This window comes from Bos javanicus, chromosome 22 (genome assembly GCF_032452875.1).
Source record: "Bos javanicus breed banteng chromosome 22, ARS-OSU_banteng_1.0, whole genome shotgun sequence".
Classification (NCBI taxonomy): Eukaryota; Metazoa; Chordata; class Mammalia; order Artiodactyla; family Bovidae; genus Bos; species Bos javanicus.
In genome coordinates, this window is record NC_083889.1 from 58251393 (window position 1) to 58263436 (window position 12044).

Sequence of the window (12044 nt, forward strand, 5' to 3'; positions counted from 1 at the left end):
CAGGGATGGAACCCAGGCCCTCTGTCTTGGGAGCACTGGGTCTTAGCTGCTGGACCACCAGGAAGTCCCTGTTTTTAGTTTCCCAAGGACTCTCCACACTCTTACACCAGGTTACAGCCCCATCCGTGCAGTATGTAACCTTTACTTCTGCTTTAGGTGCCTTTGGTTGAATTCATGGGACTTAAGTGCCCGTGGGACTCCCCCGCCCCATGTGTCCACCCCTCATTCATTCATTGGCCCCACAGATATTTACTGGAGTCTTCCGTGTGATAAGCAGCTGATGAATCAGCCACCGGTTCTGCCCTTGGGGTGCCCACCATCTGCTGGGGACAGACAGCGAAGTCGGGGCTGAAGTGTGTCCTGGGAGTCTGCTAGAAGAGGGCTGGGCGCCAGGCGGATGGCACCGGGCTGGAGTGTGGAAGGCTGCCCGCAGGGTCACCTAGAGTGGGCCGCCGCCACCCAGGAGAGGAAGGGCGTGGTAGGGAGGGGCAGTCACAGGCGGCCTGCAGGTGTGGCCCCGGCAGAGTGACCTGGGCACTGGCGGGATGCTGGGGGCCGGTGGGGCCAGAAAGGGGCTGGAGACAGGGGTGGGGAGGGATCCTTCCCATAGGGTCTGCCAGGGGACGGGGGTGGGGAGAGCTCTCTGAAGACCCTCTCTCCCTTGTGTCTGGGGAAGAGGCAGGATATGGGAACGATCAGATTCTTAGCACATATAGAAATCTGCTAGGAGTCCAGCATTATCGTCAACAGAGAAACGGTGATTTCCTGACATGCGCTCCTGGGGACGGCTGCATTCTTTTTCAAATACTCACGACCTCCTGTTTGGTACGCCCCTGCGGAATTTTTCCAGGGAAGGGCACCGGTGACCTAGGACTCAGGCGCTGGGGGCCACCCTCCTCTGCCTACAAGCAAGGCTACATGGATGCGTTTCTGGGCTTCTGCTCCCACCCCATTTCACTGCTTCTCCTCTCAAGTGGTCTAGAGCAGCTCGCCCCTCTCCCCGCGGTGGCCGGTTTGGGAATCCGCATGCCTTGCACAATGGCTCCGTCTTTCCCCCATCTCGGGCTGGGCGGGTGGATGGAGCCCATGTCTGGTGAGCGGATGACAGCTTGGAGGGGTGATCTGAAGACCTTCCCAGAGAGATACACAGAAGCAAGGGGCGGGCCAGCTCCACTTTCTCTCTGCCATTTCTTAACAAAACGCCATCTTGCCAGAGCAAAAGACCTATTCTTTCCCTATTCTTGTTTAGAACGCCGCTAACAAAGGACTTTTTGTCTTGTGTGCATTTTTTTTTTTTTTTTTGCAAGCCTCAGTTCATCCTGGGTTTTAGCTCTCCTGACACTATTCTTTGAGATGACTCTTTTGTTAAAACGTTCTCTTGCCAGCTTTCCTCTGGTCGACAGACACACTCTCACACTCTCGCACGCCTTCACACGCACGTTCATTCATTCAACTGCCGAGGCGTCGCAGATGAGTAGCCTGGGTCCTCTGTGTTGAACTGGTCTTTGAATTCAACACCGAATAAGGATGGTGAAGGTGCTGAGCCACAAGCCACAGAGAGGATGTCAGGAAGGCCCCTCGGAGGGGACCCTGAGCTGCGCCTTGAGGGAGACGGTGACCACAAACCCTCCTAGGAAGAGCCGCTGCTTACCCACCCCTTCCAGGCCTGCTCTTGATTTGGTGGCTGGTGCCTTGGCTTGTTTCATCTTCCTAACATCCTTAGGAGGCAGGTGCTTTATTATTCCCATTTCACAGAGGAGGAAACTGAGGCCTTGAGAGGTCAGACAACTCACCCCAGGCCCCACCCCCAGGAAGTGGAGCTGGGATGTCAACCCAGCTGGATCGGCACTCCCCTGCCCCGGGCCCTGCTCTGAGACCACTGGGTCACATGGCCTGTCACCAGGTCAGTGGGAGAGGAAGGGTATTTGCAGACTGAAGGCAGAAAGGCTTAGAGGAAGGAAGGAATGCCTTGAGCCTTTCTTCTTTTTTTGTAAATGTATTTGTAATTAAACCACAGGAAGATACAGTATGCATGTGTGTGTTAACTGCTCTGTCATATCCAACTCTGTGCGACCCCATGGACTGTAGCCCGCCAGGCTCTCCTGTCCATGGGATTCTCCAGGCAAGAATACTGGAGTGGGTTACCAATTCCTTCTCCAGGGGATCTTCCCAACCCGGGAATTCCTGCATTGCAGACAGATTCTTTACCATCTGAGTGAGTGTCAGTCAATTGTATGGCTATTTTGAATTAGATTCTGATACACCTATGGGCCAATGTACTGCACTGTACGAGTATTTTAAAAGAACCTCAGGTGTTTGAACAATCTTCTGCAGGTTTGTTGTTGACCCTTGACGAGCGGCAGCAGTGCGCTCCAGCCTTGCTCACTGGGTGGAGATGCTTGGTTGCAGTGGAGGCAGGAGAGAAGGGCGGACGCTGGGGACTGGAGATCAGCTCTGTGGGCCTGTCCCATCAGCCAGGCTCAGCCAAGACGCGAGCCCCTGAAGCCCCCACTCTTCCGTTCATCCAGGGGTACCCCAGTTCCTCGGCTTGGAGACAGCCAGGTGTGGCATTCTGAGCCCAGAGAGGGCTGTGAGTGCCACGCCACGGGGCTGGCAGAGGCCACCTTTTTCCATCTGTATGTTTTCCAAATCATCATATATTTCGGCCGGTGTCACTGCAGATTGCTCACTCTCTGACCCATCAGCTTTAAATAGCAAAAGAGAAAAAAAAATACAGTGCACTTTGTGGTTTCCAGTAAGATACCGTAAATACACCCAGATAATATTCCGGTGCAAACCATTTGCAGCGGCTGCGCAGGGCGGTGGAATGGAATCTTTCGGGCAGGCTCGGACACCAGTTCATTTCCTCTGTCCCCGCCGGGATCATTACGGAGCTGGAATGCGGGGAGGGCGTCAGCCGGGCTCCCCGGGTTCATCTCCCTGATAACTCCAGTCTTTACGAAGAACCTCCCAGGGAACTGGGCTTCTCTGAACACAGAGGTTTCGTTTCATCTTCAGAGCAGCTGGGTCATGTCCTCCGGGCGGTTCCCACTTCCTAGGCAGGGAAGCTGAGGCTGGGGAGCCGGAGTCCTTGCTGAGGGTCACCCCGCTGAGTAGGGAGCAGGTAGGAGGGACGAAGAGGCTCCATCATAGACAAGTTCGGAGCTGAGGCCACCCGGGCTTCTGGCTGGAAAATTACCTGCAGGTGCAGGTGGCCTAGTGGAGGATCCAGAGGCAGCAGTGAGGGCAGGACTCCTGCTGGTAGCCAGGAGACCCTGCTCCGAACCCTCAGGTCTCGCTGACTCACTGGTGACCCTGGGCAAGTCTCCCAGCCTCTGTGAAGCTCTGGGTCCAGGAGGAACCTTGGGCTTTATGTCTGTGGTGCTGGGTACTTTTCTCTGGTTCTGAAGACAGAGGGCCCTCTGCCCAGGCCAGGCGGTGGGGCTGGCAGGATCTCCTCCCATGCCTGCTCCCACCGCTGCCCATGCCAGGGCAGGGCTGCCTGACCCTGGTGGCCGGGAGCCCTCTCTCCCTGTGCAGAAGCCCCACCCCAGAGCTCCCTGCCCCTGTCATCTCCCTGTCCTACACTCTGCAGGGCCCTGGGCTGCCTGAGTGATGCGATCTTGCTGTCTGTCCCCCCAGAAGGCAAGGCTTCGCCCAGATCCCTCCCTCAGGTTCCTCAGCCCCCAGCGTAGTAACCCCCACCCAGGAGGTGCTCAGGAAATAGCTGTGGAGTGAAGGAACAGGGCACTTGGCTTGGTCAGGGGCCAAGGAGAGGCAGGGCGGATGGAGGCTCTTCCTCTGCTCAGGGACCGGAGGGACGCGGGGTGGTCAAGGCGAGAGGGGGCCGAGTCCGCCCCTGGAGGGCATGGTCAGCGATGGCCAAGCCCACTGGCCCCATGAGGAAGAGTCCGGAAAGAGCCTGGCCAGGGACTGGAGTGGGTGTCCTGACATCAAGGCAGGAGAGAGGGTCAGACTCTGGGGCCAGGCTGGCCGGGTTTGGGTCCTTGTCAGAGCACACCACCTCTCTGGGCCTCAGTGTTCACGTCTGTAAAATGGAGATAATGACACCACACACCTCAGGGGATACCAGAATGAGGCGAGTCGATCTGCACTGAGCGTTTAGGAAAGAGCCTGGTGCACAGGAAGCGTTTCACGACTTTGCTTCTCCTCTGATGAAGCGGGTGCCAGTGGGTTACCACCTCGTCCCGTTCCTGCAGCAGTAAAGCAGGCCCCCGGGGACACGTGTGTACGTGTGTCCAGGGAGACTCACGTACACAGCTTCGGGAAACCGCCCCACCGGAGGGCCTTCCCCAGGCCGAGAGAGGGGGGTCCCGGGAGCAAGCACGCATGTGGTCGGGGTCGGGGGAGTCCTTCGAGGCGACCCGTGACCTCCGGGTTGGCATCCTGGCTGTGCTCCCGAGCTCCGCTCCCCAAGCCCCCGTTTACCACAGACCCAGTCAGGAACTGCTGTTCGCCTGGGCGGGCGGAGGGCGTGGGCGGGCGGCGTGTAAGGTGGCCTCTCGCAGAGAGTCTGAGGGTTTAAGATTTTGGGACCCTTGTCTACCTTCTTTCTGCCGTCAGCTCTGTTCTCAGCAGCCCGTCCCATCTGAATGGGTCTTATAAGTGATTTATTGATGTTTTAACCGATAACCATTGAATGGCAGAAATAAAGGCATGTTGATTGGGGTCGATGCCTTATGCCAAAGGAACCTCTCTCAAGTGTGGGCTTTCCCACGCAGTGAGGAGCCAGGAAGGGAGGAGGGAGCCGGGACTGAGGAAGGACCCTGCCGACTGACCAGGGCCCGGAATCCCAGTCCAGGCTGGTTTGCTTCTCAGAGCCTCAGTCTCCTCCTCCTTGGTAACGTTGTGGAGAATGGTGGCCACCCGCAGGGCCGTTGGGAAACAGCCTCAAGTGTGGGTCTGGAACAGAGCAGTTGCTTCACCAAGGTCCCTTCTCTTCTAGCCTCTCCCTGCATCCCCAAAAGCCCCCAAACCCCAGGCCTCGGGCTGACTCTGTGCCGATGCCCTGAGTGGGGCGACGGCGAGGTCGTGCCAAACAGGCGCAGCCCATCCCTGCCCTGCACCTGCCAGGTCAGAGCCTCTCTGGACCCTGATCAGCTGGGTTCCTCGCCCACAGCTGAGCAGAGCTCTTCCCCAAAGCGCCGAGCCAGTAATAAGTGCTCAACAAAGCGCCCTCGGCTTTTGGCTCCTGTTGGGAGCCTGCCTTCATTCATTCACTAAACAGATGACGTACTGAGCACCCGCTCTGCAGCAGGCCCTCAGGACACGACACGGCACTGCCTTGCAAGGGGTGAGGCTCAGAGCCAGCGGGAGTGGTCGGTGCGGCATGAGCAACAGCCAGCAGACCAGTCTGACACGGCAGGAGGGCGATGGAGAACGCAGAGGCATGGAAGTTTCTCTCCGTTCTTCCCAGGAGGCCTGGGATTCCATCTGTTACAATTATCATAATTCTCGCCCCCGCTTATTCATGCGCCGGCCACGGGCCAGGTGGGTGAGACTCACAGATACAGAAATGGAGGTTCAGAGAGGCTCAGTGATGTGCCCAGGGTCACCCAGCTTCTGGCAGGGTGGAGTTGCTCATTCATTCAGCCCTCCCTCACGCGCTGTCATGGGGGCTGTCAACAGTTGGAGCCAAACAGGCCAGGAACCCCGAGTCTGGCCGGGCAGCCGGATGCTGGGTCATTCCCACACACCGGCCTCTGCATGAGGCAGCCGTGTCCTTCAGTCCTGGTGGACCAGTGGCTAAGACCCTGCCCTCCCAATGCAGGAGGCCCGGGTTCGATTCCTGGTCAGAGAACTAAGAGCCCACCGCAACTAAGAGTTTGCATGCCACAGCTAAAGTTTCCGCATGCTTCAGCTGAAAGCCAGCACAGCCAAATACGTATATTCTCTTAAGAAAGATCTTTAATAACAGTCACAGCAGCGGTATCAACTGTTTACGGGACAGTCACTCCGTGCCGGGCGCAGTGAGTCGGCCTCCTGCCGGCCCATGACTCACAGATGCTCTTACACCCATTTCACAGAGGGAGCAATAGAGGCCTCGACAGGTGAACAGGCTTGACAAGAGTTGCACAGCCAGCCCCCTGCCCAGGGGAGCTTCCCTGGTGGTCAGTGAGGAAGGGGAAGTAGTGGGGCTGGGCAGTCCTAGTCTCACACTAGGTCAAGGTCAATAGCAGGTCTAGGTCAAGGTCAATAGCAGGAGTCAGCAGCGGCCCTTCCGCATCTGGACCTGAGCAGCCGGTCCCTGGGTCCTGGGAGCTCGGAAGCTAAGAGTAATGGTCCCTTTGTTTCCCAGGGGCCGTGGGTGCAGACGTGAGGGCCAGCTTGGGGGCGGGGGGGAGAGGGGAGGCCATGACCCATGATAGACTTCACCCTGGTCAGGGAGTGACCTTGAACTCAGGGGAGCTGTGTGTGTGCAGGGGTAGCTGCCCTTCTCCCACCCATTTGGGATAGGCTGGGGGGATCCTGGTGGGAACAGAAGCCATCAGCATCGCTGTTGGGTTTGGGTAGGTGTCCTCCCTGAACGTCTGGGTGGCCACGTGTTACACAGGGGCCTCAGAGGCCCGGCACCCTGGGTGGGAGAGCCCCGCCCCTGTCCCAGCCCCGCCCACTGAGTGGGAGAGCCCCGCCCCTGTCCCCAGCCCTACCGTGCCCCAGGGATGAGCCTGGGGAGCAGGGCAGGTCTCAAGTGGCAGGCCAGGGCCCCACCCCTCCTCAAGTTGCTGCTCTGCTCTGGGGCGAATAAAGGAGACACAGTGTCCGCTCACCTGCCGAGGCCACCAGCCGGGCCTCCGAACTCTGCGGTCATCTGATCACCAGGGACAGTACCTGGTCTGCACAGCTCAGCACTGCCGCCCTACCAGTTGGGTGGCCTGAACGAGCCAGACTTTTCTCTCAGCCCCGGTTTCTTCAACAAATGAAGACTCCTTCTTACCTCACAGCCTTCTCCTAAGGGACTGTTAACTACCATCATCAGTAGGAATAGTAATCAATTTGATACCCGGGGTCAGTTTCTCACGCAGGGCTTCCCTGGTGGCGCAGATGGTAAAGGGTCTTACCTGCAATGCAGGAGAGCTGGGTTTGAACCCTGGGTTGGGAAGACCCCCTGGAGAAGGAAATGGGAACGCACTGCAGTATTCTTGCAGAGGAACCTGGTGGGCTGCAGTCCATGGGTCTCAAAGAGTCAAACGCAACTCACACACGCTTTCTTTCTCATGCCAGGCTCTTTGCTAAATTCTCTGTTAACTCTGCCAAGTCCTCTCAACCTCCCTAACAGAGTGGGTGGTCGTTCTCCTACTTTGTAGCGCAGGCACTGGAGCGCAGAGCAGTTCGGTGACCTGGCTGAGGCCACACAGCCAGAAAGTGGCGGAACGGGGCTCTCCTCCCCATCTCACTCTCTGTGTTCCCTCCACCTGGCGATTCTCTGCTGTCTGTGCGGCTCTGACTTTGCTGTCGTCTGTCTGCTCCCGTGGGTCGTTTCCTTGTGGGTCTGGTGTTCGGTGGTGTGAGCTAGAGCTTGAGCCTCAGGACGAGGAGGAACTTGTCTGCGTTGCAGTCACTGCACGGCCGAGCTGGGGTTTGGACTTGGGTGTTCGCGCTCTGGAGCCCCTGGGTGAGCAGAGCTGTCGTAGAATGCCAGGGTCTGGCCGTAGCACAGTGAAGCAGTGGGTCCGGCAGGTGGACAGGCCTACGTGTCTGCAGGGTTGGTGGAGCAGGGGCCGGCGGGGGAAGGTGGCTGGGGGGCAGGGTGCTCATGTCCTGGCAGCCTGGGTGGGGGGCTGTGCAGTGAAGGGCGGGGGGTGTGAGAAAAGGCCTGCCTGAGTCAGGTGACAGTGACCCGGGGCTTGAAGCATCTTGGGGGTCGCTGCCTCCTCTGCCTCCCCGGCCCCCGCTTCAGCCACCGTCACCCCCCTCCCAGACCCTGAAATGCTTCTCTGCCCGCAGAGCCTCTTCCTCCAGGGGCTTCCCTGACCCCCACCCATCCTGGCTCTGAGTGCCCACACCACACGCGGGGCCTGGGATCCTGTCCTTCCTGGTCAGACGGTGCTGCTCTCAGACCCAGAGGGGCCGGGAGGCTGTGTCACCAGCCCAAGTGACTCCCCGCTGGGTTCTGTCTCCTGCCCCCCAGCTATGCAGGACCCTTGCGCCCCGCTGACCACCCCAGCACCCTCCTGCTGGGCCCATGTACCTCCTTCCACGGGGCCTGCAGCCGCCCTCCCGGCCAGGCCCCGTCTCCACGTAGCTGGGAAAGCGTATGGGGAAGCGACCCCTCAGCGCTGGGTCTCGGCCTTCCCACTGTAAGGAGGGGACCCCACCACAGCGCCTTTCTCATGGGGACCCCAGGGAGCAAGAGGTCAGAGTTTAGAACAGTGTCTGAAGGTGGAGCCCACATGCTGCGCAATTGATTCAAGCCTGTGAGAGTGAACGGAGAGTGAGGACTCGATGCCACTTTGAGCGGGGTCCCCAGGACCCCGCTTCCCGATGCCGGTCTGTCCTCCCGTCCCTGCGGGCGGTCCCTCTCCCCTCCCCCAGCTCTGATATCTGTGTCAGACGGAGGCTGAGGATGCAGGTCCCAGCCTTGTCTGCACGTGCTCACAGTCTCGTGGGCTGGACCTCTGGACCGCAGGTGACCTGGGTGCAGCAGGAGCAAGAGCCCGAGCACAGGAGCTGCTGTTCAGGCAGGCGCCACGGGCCAGGTGGGCGCCCAGAGCTGCGGACAGACTCTCATCTCTCTCTCTTTTTAATCCTTACTTATCTTTTGACTGAAAATTTTGCTTTTATTATATTGGGAAGAGTTATTAAGTAGTTCTATTTAAACATTATTGTTCAAAAAATAACAATAAAATATATATTGAAGCGTAAGGATACATTTGCACACCGCATTTTGCAAAAGGTCCTTTCATTAGTTACCTGAAGGCTCAAAGTGGCAAAGAGCCGTCACTCTCCGTTCCCGTTCGTAGGCTTGACCCAGTTTCATAGCAGGTGTTCGCCACCATCAGACACCGGTGAAAAACTCTGATCTCCTATTCCCTGGGGTCCCCACTTTATGGGGGAGGCCGAGACCCAGGGGAGGGTGGCAGCGGCTGAAAGTACCAGAGGAGAGGCTGATGTTCTGTGGTTTCGGCCCAGGCCTGTGGCTCCAGAGCCTTTGCACGCTGCGGGTGTTCGGCGTGCTGCTTGACGGTCGCCAGGGCCTCGTGTGTGTGTGTGCGCGCCGTGAGCGCAGCCACGTCAGTGTGGAGCGTGGGTGGTAATCGGTATGCTGGGGGGCCCCTCCTCTGACGTCACAGGGGCCAGGCAACCAGGTGCCCCTCTCCTGCGCTGCCCCCGTCCACTCCCCAGGGCGTTCAGTGACTGGGGATTGAACTGGGGTGCACGTGATGGGGGGGCTCTGGGGGCCAGGGACGGGCACTGGGCTGGTCTTGGTGGACCCCAGCGGAGCTCAGCCTGCCTCCTCACCCCAGATGCCCGGACCTGAGCCCAGTGTTTCCGCTCTTGTCCCCGCAGGGAGCCGGGAGGCCGCCTTCACCTACGCCATCATCGCCGCGGGCGTGGCCCACGCCATCACGGCGGCCTGCACCCAGGGCAACCTGAGCGACTGCGGCTGCGACAAGGAGAAGCAGGGCCAGTACCACCGGGACGAGGGCTGGAAGTGGGGTGGCTGCTCTGCCGACATCCGCTACGGCATCGGCTTCGCCAAGGTCTTTGTGGATGCCCGGGAGATCAAACAGAACGCCCGGACTCTCATGAACTTACACAATAATGAGGCAGGCCGGAAGGTAGGTGGCCGGGGGGTGCCTGGCGCAGGTGCCGCGAGACGGCTTCTTCGTTAACGGCTGGGGTTGGGGGTCTGGCAATGGGGCACGGGGCTCTGCCCTTGCCTGGTTCGCCTGGAGTCCGTGGTCCATTCGCTGCTGGTCGGGTGTCCTGTGTGGTATGACGCTGGTCAGTTACCCACAAGGCTGAGTAATTGTGTCCCTGTTAGAACATTGTAACCCAGCAAGATGGGATGAGGTGTGGATATGAACTCTAGTCCTGGGATCCACAAAATCAGCTGTAAAAACTCAGACTGTGGGCCGGGGGGGCCTCGGGAGTTGAGATGAGTTCAGTAAAAGTCATCCCCCTGGGGTGCATGCCAGGGCTGCTAACACGTCCTTGGTCAGATTAACCAAGATCTGGAGCTGAAAAGGATGGAGGGGACCACCTCCTCTTCACTATCTCCTCACGCCCTCCAAGAGTCTGGGCTCAGCTTGGAAGACGGTCCGGGGTGTCCCAGAGTGGCTGCCGCCTCTGGCTTTAGACCCAGATTTTCATGCACAAGCACTTCATTTTTTCGCTGTTTGTTTTTAAAACTGGTCGTCACCAGTGACTCTTGAAAAATGTGCAAGAGGGAAAAGAGAAAGAAGGTTACTCCAGGGGCTCAAACACGTGTCCTGGCAACAGGGCCTGGCGCTGCCTGTTTGGCTGCCAGGGCTCCTTGCTTTGCTCGAGCGTGTCTGGGGGCCAGTGGTCTTCTCCCTTCGTCCTCATGGCATCCTTGTGAACGGGAGCACTGTTACCCCATTTTGCAGATTGAGAAATTGAGACACAGAGGGGTTGACTGACGTGCTATTCAGGGTTAAAGCCAGAATGTGAAGCCTGGAGTCTGGCTGGCGGGCTGGCCCTCTGCACAGCGTGGGCTGGAAGCGGGCCCCCTGGGTTCTGATCATGGCTCTTGCCGCTCTCCTCCTGGGAAGTAAGCAGGGCTGGCGGGAGTGTCCTCGGTCCAGGGCAAGGAGAGACGGGGAGGGGGCAGGGGAGCCCTTCCCAGGGCCTGGCACACGGCTGGCCCTCAGCACAGGGTGGGTGTGACCGCAGACGGTGCGTACGTGTGGCGTAGGAGGGAGCTGTCTGGTACCGATGTTGGGGGTGGCCTGCCCGTCTCAGAGGGGAGCCGGGCTCCCTGCAGGCGGACAAGGAAGAGGCACCAGCGGCCGTCTGTCCCTCCCGCTGTGTCAGAGCCTCCCGGCTGGCCATGGTGAATCACCGGGCAGGTGATGATGGTGGGACGGGGGGTTGGACTAAAGGCCCTGCCGGTCCAGCCCTGTGCCGGGAGTGCCTGCCCAGGGAAGTCTGTCCCACCCGCTTGCTATGGTCGGAGCACTCCTTAGGGCTGAGGTCACGGGCTCCCTCCTAACCTGGAAGCTCCCGTCCCTGGGAGTGGACAGCTCCACTCTGGTTTGAGAGGACACTTGAGGGTGGCCTCCTGGATGGCCATTCAGCCAGACTCTGTATTTTCCAGAGCAAAGAGGCTGAATCTGGGGCTCCCCAGTGCACACTGATCCACCCCCAGCGCAGCTGCTCTGTGGTTTGGGGGTGCAAGCAGAGGCCCGGAGCGGGTCCTGACTAGCCTTCAGCTACCCGGGGCAGTGGCCACACCACTCGGTCGGAGCACAGCAGGAAGGGGGTCTCCCTGCCTGGCTCCTCACCCACAGAACCGAGGCACCCCAAGTGACTGGACCCAGATCCCAGCGGCCAGGAGCAGGGCCTAGCCCCAGGCAGCCGAGGCTCAGCCTGGGCCCACCCCTTTGGGGGCCTCAGTGTCCTCATCTGTCACACGGGTGATGAGCCTCCGTTTGCTCCGGGGCTTGGCGGGGGCGCAGTTGGGGGATGCCCAGGACCCTGCAGCCTGTAGGCATGGGACCCCGCACCAGAAACTCTGCCCACCCCAGGCTTCTGTGGGCCCCAGGTGCAGTGGGGCTGGAGGTCTTGGTGAGCTGGAAGTCCTGCTGAGCGTCTTGGAAGGAGGCGCAGATGTGTTTATCGCCGGCTCCCTCCCCCTGCTGAGAGGAGACAAGACTCAACCTGACCACAGGACTCTGGGCTTGCTGGCAGCCGTACAAGAGAAAGGGGGGCGGGGGGCGGGGTGTGCGTCCCGGGGGCCGGGGTGGTGGCAGACCCCACGAGGGGTGGCCCTGGGGCTGCAGGGGCGCCCCCGACCCAGCTGACTGATGACGAATAACGCGCAGGGACCACCCTGT

General features: G+C 59.6%; 1 protein-coding gene across 1 annotated transcript in view; it reads left to right on the top strand.

Moving 5' to 3' along the window:
• WNT7A (Wnt family member 7A) overlaps window positions 1–12044 on the top strand; it is a 63271-nt gene that overhangs the window by 12077 nt on the left and 39150 nt on the right. The window contains exon 3 of the mRNA XM_061397238.1: window positions 9532–9803. Coding sequence (XP_061253222.1) covers window positions 9532–9803 — 272 coding nt within the window. The remainder of the gene's footprint in view (window positions 1–9531; window positions 9804–12044) is intronic.